Genomic DNA, 24,265 nt, shown 5'->3' with positions numbered 1-24,265 from the left:
TTTATGTGCAAGTAACCTGGACGTTTCTGCATGTATTCCATTTGTTTGAGTCACTACCAGGTTTAAAAAAAATAAAAAATTAGATGCCCAGAGAAATTAAATGTCCATCATTCAAAAATGAATACAAATGTACCGACCCTTGTCTGTTTGATTATTAAATTATTCTGGCTAATCTGAGTATTCTTCTCAGCTGCATTACAACATTTACTATATTAAAGGATTAGTTCACTTCAGAATTAAAATTTCCTGATAATTTACTCACCCCCACGTCATCCAAGATGTTCATGTCTTTCTATCTTCAGTCGAAAAGAAATTAAGGTTTTTGAGGAAAACATTCCAGGATTTTTCTCCATATAATGGACTTCAATGGTTATTAAAGGGCTAAAGGTCCAAATTGCAGTTTCAATGCAGCTTCAAAGTCTCTACACGATCCCAGCCGAGGAATAAGGGTCTTATCTAGCGAAACGATCAGTCATTTAAAAAAATAAATAATTATATATATATACTTTTTAACCACAAATGCTCATCTTGCACTAGCTCTGCGATATTACCTAATCACGTTGAAAGGTCATGCGTGACATAGGCGGAAGTACAGGCCTAGTGTTAACAAAGCGAACGTGCAAAGACTAAGTCAAATGCCATTAAAAATAAAAAAATAAATAAAAGGGTAAAACAACGATGTCGGACGATTTTAAAGTTGGAGGAGAAAAGGATTTCTGGGGAAAATGGAAAATGTTTTTGAACTGGAACACACCTGACCTTTCAACATGATTACGTAATGTGTGGCGCATCGCAGAGCTAGTGCAAGACGAGCATTTGTGGTTAAAAAGTATATACATGTTTGTTTGTTTTTTTTAGAAAATAAATTTAGCTAGATAAGACCCTTATTCCTCGGCTGGGATCGTGTAGAGCCTTTGAAGCTGCATTGAAACTGCAATTTGGACCTTCAAACCGTTGAAGTCCACTATATGGAGAAAAATCCTGCAATGTTTTCCTCAAAAACCTTCATTTCTTTTCGACTGAAGATAGAAAAACATTAACATCTTGGATTACGTGAGGGTGAATTTGAATTCTGAAGGGAGCTAATCCTTTAAATCCATTTTGTAGAATTCCATATGTTTTCCCAGAAAGTTAGTATGAAAATTAAAGTAAAGTGATGGATAAGGAAATGTGGAGTGATCCGCACCATCTCTGTACTGTAGTCTGCGTGGTTGGCTTTGGACGGGGGTGCCGCGTCTCCTGCAGGCTCCCAGCACCAGCTCTCTGACGGACAGGAACAAAGATATCCAGGAGGGCTAAAAGACAATAGACAAATTAGATATTTAAAGGTGCAGTAAGCAATTTCTGAGAAACACTGTTGATATTTGAAATCGACTCCCAAAAAACACACCCCTCCCTTCATAACAAACATGCTAACAACACAGGTAACCATGTATGTCGACAGCATGAGCAAGTATGGATGAATCAGCTGTGATTCAACAACAACAGCATATCTTCCTTGAAACAGCAAAAAAACTAAACAATGTTACTCGCATATCGAGCAGAAACAACTGTTTTCTGGTCCTAAAGCTCTTGCCTGATCATATCCCTTCTTTTTCTAAACTTCCTCTGGCCCTTTCCTCATTGGTAATATCTCAGCCATCTCTCTATTTAGTCTTTCTTCTAATCTCCCTCTTGCTCACTATCTCTCCTCCCCCATCATGAGTGGACACGCCCCTTATTGCTGATTGGCTACAAGAGTGTTTTGGTGTTCCGTGGATCAGTCTGATCCACTTTGTTTTTCTTCTCCCATTTAATCAGCCAGGACTATGTACAAATATATATATATTTTTCAGTACATGCAAAACAGACGTCTAGCAAATATTCACAAAATTGTTTGATTAGGTGCTGATTTTAACTTTCAACAGCGTTTATCAGAAATCGCTTACTGCACCTTTAATGCATAATGCTAAGGGTGCTCCGATTGATCGGTCGCCGATCATAATCGGCCGATAATTGCTTTGGGATGTGTGATCGGCGGTCTCTATAAAGGCCGATCCAGAAAAGCCGATCAGATGACGCAAAACTCGCGAGACAATTTTTTTACTGGTAAAAATAGCTTCACCGGTCTGGCAATTCTATTCTACAACAGGGCTCTCAAGTGTCAAGCATTGAGCGTGACAGTCACTCATTTCGGTCTTTTGTCACGCTCTCCCGCCACACATTGTATTTTTCACGCTGAAAAACTATTTGTAATATATATTTAATATGCCGCAGCGGCCAAAACTCTGGCCGCGCCGCTCTCACTGTGGAACCGGCATGAATCAAGCGCGTTTCCTCTGGTGTTGTTCGTCGAGCTACACAATAGCCAATCAGAAAATAGCACTATTTGTATCTGGGTAAGATTTAAAGCAACAACCAATGACAAAAATGTATCCAACCCCCGTGCGTCCGTCAAATCACTCGTACATATTTTCTCTCATCAAAACTGAATATGTTCATCAGCGGTTACAGTTATATCAAGCAAGGATACGTTTGTGTTTTATTTTGTGATTACACCAGAATGAATAGAGTCCGCAACGGCGATAGATTGAAGCGCGCGTCCGAGTGAAGCCTGCGCGAGACACAGAGCACTGTATCCATGCAACTGATCGCCGCGGCAACGAGCGCGCAGCTTGAGTTCAAAAACACATTTTAGCGCTAGATTTCTTATTTAATAGCGAACTAAATGAATGATCTGCTAGTTAACTGAAGATGTTTTATTTATTTATATTAGGTACATGGTGGGACAGACTTCACTGGATCTAAAAAAATCAATCTAAACATAGATGTGACCAGTAGTGGTGGCTTTCTTAATCTGTTTAAAATAATTTTGCAAGGGTTCTTCACACACACACACACACACACACACACACACACACACACACACACACACACACACACACACACACACACACACACACACACACACAAGGTTTGTCTACCTCTCTCTTCCTCTCTAAATGCCCACAAAATCTGACGAAGCATCCCAGAAAAAAGCAAAGTTATAGATACAGATATGGAAGTTGTTATTTTTTTTATTTTATTTTGTTGTTGTTGTTGCTGTGCACTTTACTACCTGTGGTCCTTTAAGTGTATTAGAAAAACTGATGGCTGACTGACTCTAAACTAAAAACAGCAACAAAAAAAGGCTATAGTCAAAATAATGTTTAAAGTAGTCTAAAGCTAAATTTAAAGACTCAGATGTTCTGTCTTTTATTCATTTTATTTTATATTCTACAGGAAAGTTGTATGTCAAGCCCTAAGCTGCTCCCAATAACCAAGCTGCTATGTTAATACATGTTACTTGCAAATAAATACACAGGTGTCAATTCATTATGCATTGTCTTCTCTTAAATGTAATACTTAATTGTACATTGTTGTTAAATATAGTTTAATAAGTAATGCTACATGATAAAAAGAAGTCTTCAAATAGACCCTGTAATCGGTGATCGGTATCGGTATCGGTATCGGGTGATACAGCTTCCAGTAATCGGCGATCGGTGATCGGCCCCAAAAATCCTGATCGGAGCACCCCTACATAATGCATACACAATAAACTAAAAAATCTCAATCCAACATATGTATCTATAATTGATCAAATCCATAGATATTTGAACGCTCATATTTTGAACAATGTATGAGTGTCATACCTAATGGCATTCATTTAAAAAAAAGAAAAGTCCTGCAATATTTGTTTGCAAATGTCACTTGGTTTGATGGGTTTTTTTTTAGACATTCAAGGTGATAAAGGACTGTCAAAGGGTGTGTCTCAATCAGCTCCCTAGTTCAGTAGTAAGGACACTAATCAGGGAGTCAGCCATTTTAAGGGCCGTCTCAATTGCAAAATCTTTCCAATGCACCGAAACATTCACTCCCTAAAAAGTCCCAAAATGCACTGTGAAAAAAGGACCAATGATGGTCACTGTGTTTCCTTAACAAAAGTTCTGAAGCACGAAACAAATCGTGCGAGCCATCTCGATACAACTCTAAATAAAAGAAACCTAAGTTTAATTGAATTGAAATACATTTTAGCATAAAGATACATTGCCAGACAGGTAATGAACAAAACATTTTAGAATTAAATTACGGCTGAAATGTTGCAGGTATAAAAAAATCAGACCAGAAAAATATCAGTTCTGCTGTTGTTCATAAATATCAGTAGTGACGTTGACAATGAACCTGTTGTCGTGTCACCATCAGTGTCCCAATGTTTAGTGATCCTTGCTGTCCTAACCAGAGCCTGAATTTGTGTACATGATATACCGGTTCACGATTCATTGAGACGCACACTTTTTTTTGTACGGAGACCTCCATGAAGACAAGAGGTGACCATGCACAGTCTGAGTTAGTTCCTGACTGCATTTATAATTACAAACCCATGTTTACATGTGTGGGTCAAACAATTATTTGGACGTTTTGGTCCCTTGGCTCCGGAAAAAACATTACAGAAATCAAAAACAAAAGAGATTCTGTAACTGTTTTGCAGTAAACCAAAGACATGTAAACAAAAGTTAAACAAAATCCAGTAAACAAAATATGTGTGGGCCATACAATGAACTGATTTTCATTTGTCCTGATTTTCAGCATGTTAATAGGCCTCGGTAGAGCTGCATATTCCACCATGACAACATATAAAAAAAACAAATAAAAAAAAGGATCATGCTATAGGTCCTGTTTACATTTGATATAAGTTGTCAGGGCTAAAAACATTTTGTGATTTGATCAATCAAACCACATTTGAAGATCCGACCACACTGCATTTGTAGTGGAAATACCAATCCGTTCAGATGCATCCAAGCCAACAGTAAAAGGCCGCCCACTCACCTGTCAATCAAACATTTTGCTAAAACAAGGATTCTGTGTGGCTGGTTATGCGTGGCTTTGAAATGTCATGTTTGTGGTGAGATTGAAATGTAAGTATCCGTCTCAACTGACCTCTTGTGATCGGATCATCCAAGCCGGATGTTAATACCAAGTGTAAACAGGGCCAATGGCATTTTCCTGTACTTACATTGCCTTCGAGAAGCTCTTCTTTTGGACTGCCTGAGTGGGCTTGCAGATACTTTGAATGGAAGAGCAGGCCGTCAAAGGTCTTCCACGGCATGAGCTCACCCATTGGGAAAGGGAAACCACATGCACTGTTGGCTGCGATGAGGTAGGTCAGACCGCGCACAAAGAGAGAGCCGAGCTGGACGGCCCTAGGGTCTACAACAGGGGTCTGCATGGGGGAGGGATTATAGCATGGTAAAAGAAATAAAGTACAAAAACACAATAGTTTGCAAAGGAGCGGTCACATTTACTGTTGCTCTGTGAAATTATGCAAACAAAACCCAGTCATGTCAATAGGAATCTGCAACGAGAGTTTTGGTGAGGGCAAAATATTTTCCTACATAGATTTTGATGATGTAGAAGTTGGTCGCGCACATTTGCTGTGTTGAACACGTCCTAAAAAGTGACGGCAAAACATTTTGATCGCCCCATGGTGGCTGGCTGCAGTATTGGTCATAAACCCCGCCTCTTCATGTAATCCCATATGACGTAAGCCAAACTAAAAAATCCAATTGCAAATCATTTTAATGGTTTCTGTCAATTTAGATAGTTTTTATCAAAGCTAATTTTAGTTAGTTATTCGATGCTATAAAAATTGGGTGTAGCATCATGATTGACAGCTGTGCTTGCGATTGAGTTTTGGCGGAGCACTAATGCACAGACTCGGGACCCGAATGACGTAATCGGAGCAAGATGACAATGGCAATTCCTGGGACATTTTGGCTTCATTATTCTACAGTGGAAGGAAGTGGAGACACGTCGGCCATCTTTTTTACAGTCTATGGTGTTGACTAAGGGGCTATTTATTTACACAACAGCGTTTTCAACTAAAAACGGAAGATTTTGGCCGTTCATTTACACGTTAACGCCATTTTGGTGGCCCGAAAAACGCGAACTTTTGAAAACGGGTTTCAAAGTGCAAAGTTTTTGAAACCGACACCCTTATTATCTCCGTGTGAACTACAAAATCGTGAATCTGTGAAAATGGTGACGTCATGCACATGGGTATCAGCTTTTTTTTGTGTTGCAAATGAAAGGATACATATATTAACAGTAAGAAATAGGGGGGGGGGGGGGGTTTATGAGAATTACACAAATCAACACAATATAACATTTTGTCATAATGAAAAATTAAAGGTTCCTTACAACAGACTCTTGTGCCTTTTGACATTTTCTTAAATGATGTAAAAAGAGACTTTATATTAATTAATTAATTCACTCTATCAGAGGAGAACATGATAAAAATGGGATTACAGTGAATGTTTCTGGCTTTGTAAACATGAAATTTACCCAGAAGAAATAGTAATAATACAGTATTATTAAGATTAACATCCACAACAAAATGATAGATTATGTCATTTGTCTATAGGCATGAGCGTTCGGCTCGAGTGCACCGTAGTAAAATAATGTGCAGGCGTGTAGTCTTTCATTACGAAGTGACATCGCCAACTACTTGTCTGTCATGCATAATAGTGTTATTCGTCATTTTCGCGGATTAGTATGAACGGGGATCGTTTTGATAACATTGCCATCTGTACAAAGAAAGAACTTTTCCGTTTTTAGTATATCGTTGTCGTGTAAACATAGCCTAAGGGTGCTTTCACACTGAAGTTTAGTTCGAAAGTGACTTTTCAAGCATCGCTATACTATTGCAGGATTAATCAAAATAAAACTGGAATAGCAATATGACTTAAATTGCAAATGCTACAATTAAATTAAATTAAATAAATTCATGTGCTGCGTGTTTCAGAGTAAAGCCCGGATCATAAACAGCATAAACGGGGCATCCACCGCTTTTTGCAGAAAATGCTCCTCCACACAAACTCCATCTCTGCATCTGCTTTGAGTATGGGACACTTATAACATGCATTTGGGAAAGCAACATGCGCCAACCATCTTCCCATACTTGCAATGATAAGCGATTGTTAACAGAAGAGAAGCTTAAAGGGCTTATCGCGGTTTTCTGTCAAAATAAAAGTTTGATGGTTTAACGTTTTTAAGACAGCCAGAAATGTTACAGTTGGATTGTAAAATAAAATAATATTATCTTAAATACTTTTTTATTTTACAGTGAAATATTACAATACAAATATTTAGCATTTTTTATATTTTAATTTTGAATTTATTAATTTATTTTAAATTATTATTATTATTGTTATTTTATAGTCATACTGATATCTAATCACAACATTTTAGCCTAACTGTACAGCCCTACAAACAAGCACAGCAAACCTTCATTTTTTTTTATTGCCATTAGATTTCCTCCCAAAACTGTGCATTCCTAGCCATCCCTGAGGTTGTGTGGAAAAGAGCACCTGGAACATTATGCTAAACCTCTCCTTTTATGTTTGAAGAACGTAAGAAAATCATACAAGTTGGAAACAAGGCAAGTTAAAGATTACAGAATGTTTATTTTTAGTTGAACTGTTCCTTTAAATGACAGCACTTGCACAGTAACTTGGTTTCAAATTCATCGTGCTGTTATTACCTATTGTGTGTTTCAACTGGGGGTGGTGATGGCGCAGTGGATAAGACACATGCCTTTGGTGTGAGAGACCAGGGTTCGAATCCACTGCGAGACACCAATGTGTCCCTGAGCAAGACACTTAACCCCTAGTTGCTCCAGAGGCGTGCGACCTCTGACATATATAGCAATTGTAAGTCGCTTTGGATAAAAGCGTCAGCTAAATGTAAATGTAAAAAATGTCAAACTGGAGGGAGGCAGGGTGTGACCCGTAGAGCTCACCTGAAGTGGCCGTGTGGATAAGGGGATGTTTACAAAGGGCCCCCCCCCCCACCACCACCACCAGACTGTCCGCTGGTCACCTGGTCCCCCACCCACAGGAGATAAGAGAGGGGCTGATTAGCTTTCGTGACATGAAAATGTGAAATTGGCTTGCCACCTGCTCCGCTCTCAAACACAGCTCAGACTAAAGCAAACAAAGGGGAGCCTGGAGATAAAGCCGAAGTGACAGCAGCAACCCACTGCCCAAGCCTTCCAGCCGCACAGATTGAGAGCCAGGCCGCCGTTTGAAATATTACGCTGTTTACTCTGGCCTGACTTCCTCTTTGAAACCATGCCTCTTCAGTAAAATGAGAGCATTTAATCACATTCACTGTTATGCATAAGGTTTAGAGAGTGGGATGAAGTAGACCGGCTTTGATTAAACCGCTTAAAAAGACACGTAAAAGTCTTAGCACCTTTAAAGCCACTAATTGCTCAGCGTGGAAGTCAATAGGCCCCGGGACAAAGCTGATGCCACCCTGCTGCTGTAAAGGTATAGAGAGGGACAACAAACCAGAACAGCAGCTGCTCTGCAAGCATTTCAGCAGTGAACAATGAGAGCTGCTCCAGATGCCCGAAGGACCGCTGGACCCCCTGAGGACACGCAGATCAACATTAATAGCAAACTACAGCCTTGTGTCAGGCTCCGCACCTGTGCCATACCTTAATGCACATCTGCTCAATGTTACTACTGTAAACATGAATGCATGACAAGACAAGGCTTGTCTGAATCTTGTGTGATATTTGAATGAACTTTCGATTTTAGATTTACTAAATAAACATGGTGGGCTGTAAAACCAGGCTTGTTCAGTTAAAGGGTTGAGAGTCAAGAACTGGCTCTGTTTAAAAAAAAAAAAAAAAGAAGCGAAAAATGGATGTTTGGTTCTGTTAATGGTTTTTAAATCCACCAGTGCACCAAATTCAGATCACCTCAAGCACAATGCAAAAGATTTGCTTTAGTTGTTTTTTTAATCATAAGGAATTTAATGTTTCTGAACTGCATCTTTTTGACTCGTAAGAGTCATTTGTTCACGAGTTGAACTACTACTGTGTTTCTTGTTGTGGAACCGTTAATGGAACTGGACGCCATGAGTGTTTCTGAACTGGTTCTTAAACCAGTTTAACTGATCAAAAAGTCTTAAATTCATGCATTGTCAGTATGAATCAGTTTGAATCAATGACAATTACTGTTGTAATAAATGACAACAAATTATATATATATATATATATAGCACTACCGTTTAAGATTTTGGGGTTGGTAAGAATTTTTTTTTTTTGTAATTATTATTATTTTAATTTTATGTCTCCTATGCTCACCAAGGTTGAATTTATTTGATCAATATTGTGAAATAGTATTAAAATTTAAAATAACTTTTTTATTTGAATATCATTACTCCAGTCTTCAGTGTCACATGATCCTTCAGAGTTCATTCTAATATGATGATTTGCTGCTCAAGAAACATTTCTCAATATCATCAATGAAACAATGAAAACAGTTGCGCAGCTTAATATTTTTGTGGAAACTGAGATACACTTTTTCAGGATTCTTTGATGAACAAAGTTCAAAACAATAGCTTTTATTTAAATTAGTAAAAAAAAGTTAATTTAATGCTTCCTTGCTGAATAAAAGTATTAATTTGTTTCAAACTATATATAATAATATATATATTGCTCCTCAAAATGTTTGAACCTGAATCAAGTGAATCAGAATCATTTTTGCTAAATTCCTTATGATTCTCGTCAATAACATATGCAATGCAGTGGCATCCTTAGCTTGCATTTACATTCCCTTACTACGACAAAGCAGCACAGGGGGAAACTGATTAGACGGGGGTAATCAGGATGCCCCTGGAGACTCTCTTGCCATCTGTCTGGCTCTTCTGCCTCCTAATACCCCCCTCCCCCCCAGCCCTTTTCACATTTCAGGCAGATGTGACGGTGTAACTCCCAATGGGAGACAACAATGGTGCATGTAACAGGTGCTCCCACCACCCCATGGCAGAAGAGCTTTACACACTTTCATCTGGCCAGCGGCAGGCTGTCGCCACTGTGCCTTGAACACACACGCATCTCTGGGTCAGCCAGCAATCCAACACCTGTTGCCGTGCACGCCTTCTAAACACACAATCCTTCAACACTATCATTCATCACCTAACATATTGTGGGCAACATAAACTGAGCCATATCACTTCACTTGAGCCAAAACATAAACACGCGGGACCATATACAAATAAATAGCGCAGCCAAGTTCACAATAAACAACAATTACGGGGCATAAAAGATACAGAGCCAGTCATTGTCTACAGGGGTGATTGAAATTCTTTGCTTTGGAACCACATTAGCAAACATAATTAAACATAGGATCTGTAAAAATACAGATTTGTTTAATTGTATTTAAAATATAAATACAACTTAACAGTTCATTTGTATTGTCAACAGCTTGACGTTTTATGAGTCAAGGGTGAGATATGCATCAGCATCTGAATACAACAGACTGGAGGGATTCACACCAGACGCAAAAAGGACAGCCGTAGACACAGGAGGATCCGTAAATTAGGAGGTGGCTTCTTGGATATCTCCCAAGAGGCTCTAAGTTGGCCCTCTATCATCCATTATCTGTGCTGTGGGGAGGGCTCTCAATCCAAGCACTGCAAAACCACAGGCCGCCCTTGGCCGTGTCTGAAATAGCACGGATAGGAGGCTTAAATTAGGGTGGGAGCTAAAATAGACCTGTGGTCGCCGGCGGGGACGACGCGGAGCCCGTCACCAGAGCATCACTCTCAGGTTCAGACCACAATTAGAGTCGTTTTTGGGAGGAATGTCGCAAAGCAACCAGAAATTATCCCTCCAGTCTCTTTCACCATTTTTTTTTTTTTCCAAATAGCAAAATAATCTGATACATCCTTTAAGAAAATCCATGATTTGTTGCAACTTCATGTCGCTGTGCCATTTTGACATGGAGAAACAGAGTTTGTTAGCACGTTTAAGTCATAACTAATGTGATCAGCAACACATGAAAGTAGGGACGCACCGCAAAGAAAATTATGGGCCGAAACCAAAAGTTCTGGATGCTCTGACCAAAAACCGAAACTGAAAATGCTTTTTAATTTATTTCTTATTTAGAAATTATCTTGTGTATTTGAACATTTTGGGGGTGAGATCAAATACACTAATTACAAGCATAAATACAGTATAACAAAGTTACAAATAAAGTAGGGTCTAACTGTAGAGTATTCAGGTCCAGAGATTTAATAATTAGGCCTAAATGTAAAATGAAACTTGTGTTCACTGTACAAATTAAATATAGATTATTATTTGTTAAAGCTGTGGTTTGTTTGTTTGATTAACATTAATGACTTAGCAGCAGGTATTTATAGGATGCTGTCACTTTAAGACCGAATGCACGGATCCAATATAATGATACACATCTGATTTCTTTCTCAACTCTTTATGTTCACTTAAGACTTAACCGACTGTGTTTACAAGAATACTTGCAGAAACGGGTATTTTGACATAATTTTGTGTGTATATTTTCGGCCAAAAACTGAAAATGCCATTTTCGGCCAATCATTTTCCGCAGCCGAAATATCCATACTTGAAAGTTCACATAAAACCATTGCTTAATATTCCAATGTTGAAGAGTTCACCCAAAAATGAATATTCCTTCATCATTTACTCACCCTCATGTTGTTCAAACCTGTATGACTTTCTTTTTTCGAACAGTCTCAATGCTTTTGTTGTCCATACAATGAAACTCAATGCTAATTTAAAGGGGCATTATGCAGAAATCCCGTTTTTGTCAAACAGCGACCCCTAGAGTTACTGTGGAGTACTTGAATTTAACGTTACTGTCGTAAATACCACTCACTCAGAGCGTGACATGCCTGTTACATAGTATACAATAGTACATTGTGTTTAATTTGTCGTTTAATGAGATATAATATATGTTGTTAGTGGTGAGAATTTTCACGTGATTAAATACATAGATCCGACAATTTTAATGGTCCAGAGGCAGAACTTTTGCCAAGTGTGTTAGAGGTTCTGGGTTCTAATCGGTACTAGCTAGTAGTATAGTTTATTTTCCTCATCAAACCCGATTGTTTATTAGTGGTTGTATTTCAAGCAGGGACATATTTTTTGTGCATTAGGTTTTGTGATTTCACCATAACAAAATATAGAGAGTCTCTCAGTCCCCGCAACGGATTCAGGCGCGCGTCACAACAGAACACTTATCTGCACCACTGATCGCAGAGGCAACGAGCACTTTGGTCACTTGATTTCAAAAATAACACATTTCAGATCGCCTCTTATTTAACAAACGAACGAAATGAATGCTCTACTAGAGTTACCTGGAGATGTTTTATTTGTTTGTAATGGTAACGTTACATCCGTGCCGCGAGAAGTTTCAATGGGGACATAGCACACCCGCAAATTATGCCTATGCTCGTGTCCGACTCCTCGCTCGGTCAGTCTGCCGTTTCCTCTTTCTCTGTTCCTCCGACAATGCTTTCTGCATCTTATATGCCGGCTCAGCCATGACGATAGTGTGACAAACTCCATCCATCTATACCTTGTTCCTGTGTGTATGTGTGCAGTTGCCGTAAAGGAATATGTTACATCGCGAGAGCTGATATCACGTGATACTTCCTGACGCGGCCCGCCGCACCGAAGTTGCAAGTGAGATTTTTTCGCTCACAGGCACCAGGGGGGGTCGAGACGCCCACCATTCAACCCGAAATAAGTTATATAACCATTTCAATAACTCTGAAGCTGTTCAGTTAAGCTAAAAAAGCTGCATAGTGTCCCTTTAATTAACAGGAAACAAATAAATAATGCATATTTTTTATTTTCAGGTAAACTATCCCGCTGGAATTCCCCTGGTGGAATGATCCCAATCCTACTGGGACGGCCGTATCTCTCGCAGTTTTCAAGAAACGAAAAGCACTTAACTGCATTCTGCTGAGGCTGAGATTATTATTTAAAAACATTTCTTTTTCTTTCAGAAATCCCTTCCTGTTGTAGCCTTCAGCGCTTTGGACATTGTTTGAAACTTGGTATAGGGCCTTAATCAGGTTAGACGCCATATTGAATGTAACGTGGAAGAAAGCGAGGCTGTGAGGGATACATGGCCTTCACAATGTACTGTATTAAGATCCTAGATCACATGATATTCACAACTCACAACATTCAAAACTGCTTTATGGAGTTTTTATCTACTGGAAGTGTTTTTTTTTGAAAGATGGAAACAGTACAATGAAAGCACTGTACTTCTATCCCTCACAGCTACCCTGACTAAGGTCTATTGTTAGCACTTCTCATGATGTGAATGTGTGGTCAACAATAGCTAAATTTCACAGGCAAACAAATTGTCTATTGTAAATAGTGTAGCGCAGTTCACATAGGCCCTGTTTACCCCTGATATTAAGAAGCATTTCTGTCGATCCGATCACAAGTGGATGAAGTTAAATACAGGTGTAAACGGGGTCTAAAACGTTTTAAGCTTGTCCACTTTTCAACCACTTCCAGAGGTAGTCGAAAAGCATTTTCCGGATTGCTTTCGTAGTGTAAACACTCATGTGGACGAATGTGTTCAAACAGCCACAAAAGACTCTCCGCCTAGAGATCTAACTCTGGAGCACTAGCCAGATGGGATTTAAACTTTATCAGCTGGAGACCCAAGTTTGGTTTGAAGATGAAAACATACCAAGCACAATGTTCTCTCACCATTCCTGATTTCTAACACACACTCACAGTGTTCAGGTGGTCTTGCGGCTGTCAGAGCAGAAACTAAAGCTGCTGCTCTCCGTATAAAATAGCATGAGCTTATTTTCTCCAGTAGATCGAAAGATTACATTTACCCACACATAGACCATGCTCGAAGAGATCAGGATAGAAGTGGTTGAAAGTGGTTAAAACAACAGTAGTAAACCAGTATGTGTCTCCCTCATCTACTTGTGATCCGATCGGCTAAAATGCATCTGAATACCAGGTGTAAACAGGGCCATAGAAATCGCTTTCAAACTAAGCAGCTTTTTGTTGGTCAAAGTGGCGAATCCTGTTACGAAATCTAAGAAAAATCCTTCGCCATCACACAAAATTACAGATAATTGTGATTTCCCAATTAAAATGACTGGATTTCGACACAGAAAAGTTGCTGAACAACTGTGACTGCATCTTTACTGTCTCACTCACGGAAGCACAGAAAAGGTTTGGACCTAGTAATCGCACCAAATGTGAAACGGGCCAGTCTTTTTTCTTCTTTTTTTTCTCTATGTTACAAAATAACAAGCATGACCACAGTTGTTTTGTAAAAGACTCCAAACCAAGCCCAGTTATAATGGGTGAGCATGTGAGTGTAAAAACAATGTTTTTAGAAAAGCAGAGGTGGCTCAAATGACTCACCCTGAGCTGTTGCATTTCTGTGAAGGATTTGAATCTGACACAAACAGCTTGGCTCAGATATGCATCTACGTCTTCCAGAGAAAGCTGTCTCGTCTAGATCCAAGAGCAAACAGTGTTTTAATTCAAGTATACACAACAAGCATCAAGCGTCAACACAAACACATTTATACACAATGCAAGGGTATTGCAGTTGTCTGATAAGGGCTACACACAATAAACAGTGTTGAAGCGACCGCCACCGGTGAACTCTTTTGACATGCAATGAGTTCACATCATTAATAAATAAAGGCTAACAGAGCGTACGTGGAGCGAATGGACCCAAACAAAGCCATTTGTTTACATTCAAGTGAAAACCTCAGTGGTCCATGTGGCATCAACGATGAAAAGTTAAACACACCTGAATGGCAATGTAGGTTACAAGACAAATCACAGCAATCATAGGGCTGTCAAACTGCTTCAGCTCTTCAGTAAACTCATACAGGTCAAAGACATCCAGGAGTGTTGATTCTTGGATTGTTTTCACGTCTGGGTCTGTCCTAAACCACAGGGCCATCAGATCAGGGGGCCCTTCTGTTGATCACAAATTGACCACAAATTTAACTTGTGGGGGTTGGCGGGTATGAGAGTAAATTAATGATTGAATAACAGTTCTAATACAAGGGTTTCCATATATTTTGGCTAAGATTTTTTACAATCATTTGAAAAATGATTGCACTCACAAATCTAGCTGATGGATATTAGCTGAGCATAACTAGAAAACGTTTTTAAGAAATTACTCTTGCTGCATCCAAGATGGCATACTATACATTTGGTTTGAAAATTACTTCACAACCGTTTATAAAGTATGTTCTATGTGTGTATTATGAATTCAATTTGGAGGTACTACATTTGCCATTTTGTCATTGTCATGTGACCTACGGCGTCAATTTGCAGCTTCACTTCCATTCACAACTCCTCTCTAGTGGCCCCTCAGGGAGAGCAAAGTGTCCATCGTAAGCACACTTCAGTATCTCGCCAGAAGTAGTAGGTCTTCCTTGTACTTTTCTCCTGTTCGGACATACTACTCAGCTCACATACTGTTTTTCGAATACTATATAGTAGGGCATATTCGCACACAGTATCTGTCTTCTGCAGGCTTAGAAATCAACTTCAAAATTCCCTAATATTCCCAGGTTGGGAGCTCTGTAATGCAGTGATGAAATTTGCAGTGTGCGAAATACACCTATCAAACCAGATGATCTTTTTGTTTTTATCACATTTTGCTGTGTCGTTTAATCACTGATACGAGGAACACAAACAGGCAAACAAAGAGAATCGTGTACACTAACAACAGAACATAGATCTCTTGAGATTATCACAGGATTACTTAGCAGCATCAGACGAGGTAGTGTGTGATGATTAGCATGCGGGACAAAGTCCAAGGATCTTTGAGGTACTCTATCCCACGGTTTCACAGACAAGGCTTAAGATAGTCCCAGACTAAAATGCATGTTTGAGTTGTCTTATGCCTGGTTCAGATTACACGATTTTTTTTTGGTCTGTTAGGATAGTCACTGTGTCAGATTACGCGATTTTGATTCCTAAAATCTTGTCGTGGACAAGAAACATGTCAGACTACACGTTGCTTTCCGACCAGTCATCGTGTGCCGTCTCACTCACTCACTCACTCACTCACTCTCTCACTCTCTCACTCTCTCACTCTCTCACTCACTCACTCACTCACTCACACACTCACTCACTCACTCACTCTCGCTCACTCTCGCTCGCTCACTCACTCACACACTCACTCACTCACACACTCACTCACTCTCTCACTCTCTCACTCTCTCACTCTCTCACTCTCTCACTCACTCACTCACTCACTCACTCACTCACTCACACACTCACTCACTCACTCACTCACTCACTCTCGCTCACTCTCGCTCGCTCACTCACTCACGCTCACTCACTCACACACTCACTCACTCACTCACTCACTCACGCTCACTCACTCACACACTCACACACTCACTCACTCACGCTCACTCACACACTCACTCACGCTCACTCGCACTCACGCTCACTCACTCACACACTCACTCACTCACGCTCACTCACACACTCACTCACGCTCACTCGCACTCTCGGTCACTCACTCACTTACACTCACTCACTCACTCTCGCTCACTCACTCACACACACACTCACGCTCACTCACACACTCACTCACGCTCACTCACACACTCACTCTCGCTCACTCACGCAAACTCACTCACGCACACACACTCACGCTCACTCACTCACTCACACGCACACACTCACTCACTCGCTCGCTCACTCACTCACTCACTCGCACACACCCACTCGCACACACTCACACACACTCACTCGCACACACTCACTCACTCACGACGGAACCCGTTGTGGAGGACCGACATTTTTTTTAATCATGCAAATCTTTTTATCGTGATGTCGATCTGAACCAGGCATTAAGTAAAAGCAACTTGCACTGACAAATCTTAAATATGTCAGTTCCATTGCTTTGTCTCGAGATACACATCAGTAATGTGTTTTTCTAAGGCATTTTTTTTCACATGTTTTTAAAAAAACTACTTAAATGTCCTAATTGAACTAAGGCTGAATCCTGGCTTAATCTAAGCCCTGTCTGTGAAACCGGGCCTATGTGAGGTACTTCATTATACAACAAGTGTATATATGAAACATAACTACTGAATTATGTACTTGTATAGTTGAGGGGTTTTGGAGTGACTCTGGTAGGCTCCTGAAGTGGATTTCCTGGGAAAACGAACCATTCCTTGACTGACACAGTGTGACCGTAACAATCTATAAAAGAGAGAGAAAAGTTCACGTAAATTGAGGGCAAAAATAATGCAAGAAAAAAACATCTTGAAAGCATCTTAAAGTCCTTTAAAAATTGGCACACAAAGGGAATTTGTGCAATCAGCTTGTATGTTATGAAATAATATGACTGACAGAGCCTTTCCAAAATTACAGTGTAGTCCTCACAGTTTGAAATCTGATATGTTTTGTCCCCTTTGGTCTGGCCCTTCTTTTCAACAGCACATTCACCACATATTTGCCAACACCACAAATATTGGACAGACATGAGACAATTCCCAGAATCTTATAGAGCAATGGAGATTTATTTTCTGTAAACAACAGAGTAAGAGTACAACCTATATTTCTATACTTCAACAAAACATCAAGATGTTAAGAAAGAAAAAACACAAATAATATTTCAATTAAAATAATATTTTTTAGATTACTACATAAAAAAACTTCAGTCCAACAGTCTAGATTTCTTCAAAATTTTACAAAAAAAGAATACTTTACTTTGAACAAGGAATCAAAATGACAAAAATTATTTAAAAAATATTATTTACAAGTCAAAACTAATTTGAACAACATTTACTGACCAAATAATGTTTCTATTTAATTTCCATGACTTCTAAAGATTTAAACTTTTTCACGCTTAGAAATTAAAATTCTCATATTTCCAAGTTTTCCATGACGCTGGAAACCAGTGTTATTTTAGAATTATTTAAATACTTTTATAGTATTTATTTATATTTTGAATTAGCTTTAATTTTTATATTTTTATTTTTAATTTTAAATAATTCTATAGCTTATGTTTTTGTAATTTTATGGATTGTCATTTTTTTACCCTTTTTTTAACGAATAGGCAACAGAGGGTTAGGGTTAATGGGGTTTTATCGGATATAGTAAATATTAACACAGGTACACCACAAGGATCCGATTTTGTTTATATTGTATACAAATGGTTGTCAGAGTTCACAAGATAAGGTAAAATATGCAGACGACACTGTGTTGCTTTCTTTGCTTTCACATTCAGATCAGGAACATGTTTCGGTTTTCTACATTTTATTTCTTGGTGTAGTAGTATGAAACTAGATCTAAATGTGTCAAAAACTAAAGAGATGATCGTTCGTTTTAGTAGGAGAACACTGGCACTTCCACCTGTGGTCATTAATGTTTTTGATAACAGGTTAAAGTTCGACCAAAATTCTGAAGCAATTATTAAAAAGTCACACCAAAGAGTGTTTGTGCTGAGGAAGCTTAATTCTTTCAATTTACAGAGAGTTGTTCTCAGGTCATTTTACAATTCGTTTGTTGAAAGTATCTTGTCTTTCTCGTTTATTTGTTGGTTTTCATCACCGTCTACAAAGCACAAAAATCGTTTGCAGGGTATTGTTAACATGTGCTCTAAAATTATGGGTGTTTTGCATCTTATTATGACCAGCAAATGTTGAGGATGGCTCACGAAGTAATAGGAGACAGCACACACCCGTTGCACTCGGACTCTGAGTGGACGCCCCTGGACAATCAGATGTTCTACAAATTGCTATAAATTTATTTTTGTGCCTGAAGCAATCCGTTTATGTAATAAATGTAGTTGATTGTCATTTTTATTATTATTTTATCCTCTTTTTTTCTCTCTCACTTATTTTTTATTTATTTTTATGCAATTTGTGTAGTTTTGAGTATTTGAATGTATGCGTTAAGTGTTATATGTGAGGCACCATGACAGTTTAAATTAATTGCACCATGGAGATTAATAAAGCTTTAAACTACTTTTTGAAAAATAGTTGTTTAACTTTATTTTATTTTTATTTCAGTATTAGATTTAGTCATTTTAGTGCTTCAACTCATTTTATTTCCGTTAGTTGCCAGGCAACATTTCTAATTTTTTATCTAAGATTTATATATTTATTTATTTCAGCTTTATTTCAATTAACAAAACAATTTGAATAGGTTCAAATAATTGTAATAGTTTTAGTTTTAGTTAACAGCAAACACTGGCAGGAGCCATTTGTAATGCTTTTTCACAGGATGCTTTGTTTACACTGGAGAAATTAAGCGTTTCTCAATACCTCATACAAGTTCAAACTTGCGCCTTTGGTAGTTCGGACTTGGCAAGTTTGACTCAGGAATACAAACTCTGAGGACAGGAGGATGAAAGTTTCTCCTCCTCATTAAAATGTTACAAAATATATTTAAAAGCACATTTAACTGCTGTTTTAAAATTTTAATATAGAAATGATCTTACCTTTATGTTATGATCATATTTTTTGTTTGTATATCTCTATTACTGTCATTGTCATTAAAATTTGTTGATGTTATGTGAATGTATACATGTATGTGCAATGCATGTGTGTATTGTGTGTCTGTTATGGATATACACTCACCGGCCACTTTATTAGGTACCCCATGCTAGTAACGGGTTGGACCCCCTTTTGCCTTCAGAACTGCCTCAATTCTTCGTGGCATAGATTCAACAAGGTGCTGGAAGCATTCCTCAGGGAGTTTGGTCCATATTGACATGATGGCATCACAGTTGCCGCAGATTTGTCGGCTGCACATCCATGATGCGAATCTCCCGTTCCACCACATCCCAAAGATGCTCTATTGGGTTGAGATCTGGTGACTGTGGAGGCCATTTTAGTACAGTGAACTCATTGTCATGTTCAAGAAACCAATTTGAAATGATTAGAGCTTTGTGACATGGTGGAAGTAGCCATCAGAGGATGGGTACATGGTGGCCATAAAGGGATGGACATGGTCAGAAACAATGCTCAGGTAGGCCGTGGCATTTAAACGATGCCCAATTGGCACTAAGGGGCCTAAAGTGTGCCAGGAAAACATCCCCCACACCATTACACCACCACCACCAGCCTGCACAGTGGTAACAAGGCATGATGGTTCCATGTTCTCATTCTGTTTACGCCAAATTCTGACTCTAACATCTGAATGTCTCAACAGAAATCGAGACTCATCAGACCAGGCAACATTTTTCCAGTCTTCAACTGTTCAATTTTGGTGAGCTCTTGCAAATTGTAGCCTCTTTTTCCTATTTGTAGTGGAGATGAGTGGTACCCGGTGGAGTCTTCTGCTGTTGTAGCCCATCCGCCTCAAGGTTGTGCGTGTTGTGGCTTCACAAATGCTTTGCTGCATACCTCGGTTGTAACGAGTGGTTATTTCAGTCACTGTTGCCCTTCTATCAGCTCGAACCAGTCTGGCCATTCTCCTCTCACCTCTGGCATCAACAAGGCATTTCCGCCCACAGAACTGCCGCTCACTGGATGTTTTTTCTTTTTCGGACCATTCTCTGTAAACCCTAGAGATGGTTGTGCGTGAAAATCCCAGTAGATTAGCAGTTTCTGAAATACTCAGACCAGCCCTTCTGGCACCAACAACCATGCCACGTTCAAAGTCACTCAAATCACCTTTCTTCCCCATACTGATGCTCGGTTTGAACTGCAGGAGATTGTCTTGACCATGTCTACATGCCTAAATGCACTGAGTTGCCGCCATGTGATTGGCTGCTTAGAAATTAAGTGTTAACGAGCAGTTGGACAGGTGTACCTAATAAAGTGGCCGGTGAGTGTATGTATTCACTAGTTTGTTATTACTTTTATGTAGTAAAATGTTTTTTTATGTTCTTTGTTTTGATTTTATTGTAATTATGTCTATAGGTGGAGGCGTTAAATGAGCCCATTTGGGGTTTTTTGCCTCTTCCTGCACATCATATAAATTGATAATATAGATCTTATTTTGATTATATATTTTATGTTTTGTTTATTATTATTATTGTCATTTTCATGTAATTTTAAAGGTGCAAAATATAAATAAATAAAAATAAATAAACAGTTTGGTAATTCTGCGAATGGAACAGCAGCGTACTTGATAACGTCACTCACTTCGACTTGCTACTCCGGTTATCCTCACTGAATATTAACAATAAAACAAAATATGATATAAAACACCACCCTGCCTCTTTTGGGTTTCATTTTAAAAATATGAAACATAATAATGTGGTTCAGGCAATATGTGAAAATATGTTCTGATTATAAGCTGAGCGCTCGGTGATCGCCTGGATCTCACAACGTCAGATCACATTTTCAAACAGGCCACAGATTTGAGAAACTACATTCTTGCCTGAAAAAAACTCCTGTAAAACTACATTTTGTGACACGATAGCAGTATTTTTTTATTATATGAGTTTTCTCCTGGGCCAGTGATGCTTGCTGGTTGGTGCGAGACTCATTCTGGGATACCTGTCTTTCTCAAGTCCACACAAGTTCACCTCCCCTGATGCATCCTCGATAAAAGGGGCAGAGCAAGGACACTTGTTAAATGTGCTCCCTATACACAGAGTACGCGAATTCGATAGCATACTGATAGCGGCCATGATGCCGCAAATTGCGAGAGAACCCAAAAGCATTGAAATATATTTTTTCCCATCACCATGTCCCTTTAGGGGCTCCGTAGAATCCATCATTTCCTTTCCGAACATAGTATTCGGCTTCGGCACATAGTACAAATCATGAGATGATGTTATTGAAAACGCTCTTCTTCATTTAGTTGGCTTCCTCTTCACAGTTGCATACAACTTAATCAGAAAAGCCAAATAAAACATTACATTTTCCATAAATTCTGAGTAAATACAGAGACGAAACGCACCTGGCTGGACCGGCAGTAACAGGCCATAGATGCGTTCTCGTACAGGCAGATATAAGACGGCCTGCGGTGGTAACTCGACCTCATCCTCATCCTCCAATGAGTTACTGCAGTCCACGACTCCATCATACAACACGTTATAGACCAGGAAACACTCTGCCCGTGTGTGCTTCTCCATCGCTGCCTGCGACATGGAAACACTTAGTAAGAACAGAAACAAAGGCATGTTACTTCTGGTGTGTTTGTTCAATACAAGGGGGTCCAAAAGTCTCAGTGAAAAGGTTTCCATTTTCAATGTTTTTCAATACAAATCATATTATCAGAGTAAAAACTTCTAAACATTAACAAGTTTATTTGCATGTCCAAATTAGATTTTAAATCCCATATTTACAATATGGTCTCAAACACTGTGCATGTATCCTTCTTACCTGTAATATTTCACTGGGTACATACTTGTACCCAGAACGCACAGACTCAGGAAAGGGACGGCTGCACTTTAACCAAGGGGACGTTTGCCCTGGAAGTAAATATATGCGTATTCCCTTTTTTAAAGCTTCTTCCTCTGCTTCAACTAACATCAGTGTTTCCTCCCTGCTGGGATGATGAGCAGTAATGAACTCTGCAACAGCGTAGACCTTGTCTCCCTGAACTTGCGTGTGTTTATTTCGATATGACGCCAAAGCGCTGTTGCGAAGACGCTGCATTTGATGCTCTGGCACTATGTCATTACCCAACAGACAGGACAAGAGAGGAAGGTCAGTCATATGCAGCTTCAAAACTTGGCATAACCTCTCTCTGGAGAACTGAACTGTTGTCATGTTGTTTAAATTGAGTTTACTGATGGACAAGTATGGGGCTGTGTTGTAGATAACAAAGTCAGTATCTTGCCCAAGGATGCCCATGCAGCCGTGAGACAAAGCATAGTCGGAAATCTCATAATCTCCTTCTCGGACCGAGCATCTTGTTTCTTGACCAAGGCTTTTGAGGGCAAATCTGGAGAAGGTTGCGAGTCCAGAGGGAAGGCAGAAAAGGTCTCTGCTGTTTGGCTGCTCACCGTGAGTCTTAATGTGCTGAAATATTCTTGCTATGTCTTGGTTGACTCTCAGACGCCTCTTCACCCATTCTCCCCGCTTTTGCTCCTCGACCGTTCCGTCGAAGAAGAAGACTAAGCGTATGCCCGCAGCCGTGAATGCATCGACAAATTCTTGAAGGATATGCATATACTCTTGCCACTGACCACCATGAACCCAAGCTTGACAGCGATACCAGTATCTTAAACAGGCCATTCCATCCACTACTAGCGTGGCGGCGCTGTCCGGATGGGCTTTGGCATGATTCAATGCCATCTGTTTCAGGTCCACTGGCGCACAAGTGTCTGGGCAACATGTCTCCATGAAGTACTGCAATCCCTTCACACCCATGTTTAGCTGCGCAAAAAGGTCATCTGCAAGTTCATGCGCCTAAAATGAAACACAAAAATGCGTACATGAACATTAATGCACACTTTCATTCGATTTTCTCTCTTATGACAATGTAAAATCTCAAGTCAATCAATAGATAAAAATATACATTAAACTTTAAACATTAAATGTAGATGTGAATTTTTAAAGAAACATTAGCTACTAGATTTAGAACTACACACGGTCGATATTTAGGAAATTATTCATTTTCAATTATTCATTCATCATTATTCATTTATTCAATATATATTAAATGTCTTTATCCAGAGGGTAATTTCCATATTTCACCTGCTATGACTTCAACAACAAACCATAACATTTTTACTGAGAGTTTTAGAGGATTTTTAAATGTTCCCTCGTTTTAAGTAGTTCCTATTAGTACCTCAAAATTAAAATAGCTAATGCATTTAATAAATAATATGTTTATTTTATCAACACAAGATTTATAGTCTGAATCGACTAGAGACGATAAAGTAGACCATGCTAAAATCATTTTGAACCCATCCTGTAGTCTCAATCCGTTCATTCATTGAAGGGAATGCTAGATTTTCTAATATTGACAACACATTATATGCTTGATGTCTCGGCAATCAGTACCTGCGGACAGTTTAAGGGTTTTTATAATCTTTCTTAGTAGGCATTCTTATTTATTTTTTTCTTCACTCGTTATAATCATTTTGACTCCTGAGAAACATCAGGCCATTTGAATGAAACCCTTTACTGTGAGCACCTGTGTGTGTGAATGCTGGGAATTTTTAATGCTGCGTCGTTGCCAGTAAGGATATGGACAACTAGTATATTCGATCACTTAATGTCACAGATATTTAACCCAATGCTGCTAAAGAAACAAAAGCTGACTCACTATTCGTTGGGGCGTCACTCATAATATGACTAGAGTTGACTAGTTAGTTCGCGTTGAACGCTCTCTGGCGAACGGCTGTTACATGAAGCGACTGGAGAGTTTGTTTACAATGTTGCGCTCACTTCCTGTTCCGCCGATCTCAGCAGCCAATCAGCACATTCCTTTAATGATCCGAAATAAAAGCTAAAACATCGATTAGAAATCGCT

At 39.1% G+C, this 24,265-nt stretch overlaps 1 protein-coding gene across 1 annotated transcript in view; it reads right to left on the bottom strand.

The window, feature by feature from the left end:
- fam120b (family with sequence similarity 120B) overlaps positions 1 to 24,180 on the bottom strand; it is a 27,581-nt gene extending 3,401 nt beyond the window's left edge. The window contains exons 1-8 of the mRNA XM_056249965.1: positions 24,059 to 24,180; positions 22,165 to 23,196; positions 21,740 to 21,920; positions 16,979 to 17,080; positions 14,655 to 14,827; positions 14,258 to 14,350; positions 5,033 to 5,239; positions 1,187 to 1,295 (exon numbers count right to left, since the gene is read on the bottom strand). Coding sequence (XP_056105940.1) covers positions 1,187 to 1,295; positions 5,033 to 5,239; positions 14,258 to 14,350; positions 14,655 to 14,827; positions 16,979 to 17,080; positions 21,740 to 21,920; positions 22,165 to 23,157 — 1,858 coding nt within the window. The 5' untranslated portion in view covers positions 23,158 to 23,196; positions 24,059 to 24,180. The remainder of the gene's footprint in view (positions 1 to 1,186; positions 1,296 to 5,032; positions 5,240 to 14,257; positions 14,351 to 14,654; positions 14,828 to 16,978; positions 17,081 to 21,739; positions 21,921 to 22,164; positions 23,197 to 24,058) is intronic.
- Between the last annotated feature and the right edge of the window lie 85 nt (positions 24,181 to 24,265).

The sequence above is a fragment of the Rhinichthys klamathensis genome, unplaced genomic scaffold, assembly GCF_029890125.1.
Source record: "Rhinichthys klamathensis goyatoka isolate OS25496 unplaced genomic scaffold, OSU_Roscu_1.1 h1tg000003l_1, whole genome shotgun sequence".
Classification (NCBI taxonomy): Eukaryota; Metazoa; Chordata; class Actinopteri; order Cypriniformes; family Leuciscidae; genus Rhinichthys; species Rhinichthys klamathensis.
Note: the sequence above shows the minus strand (reverse complement) of the source record. Positions and strands in the feature narration are given on the sequence as shown.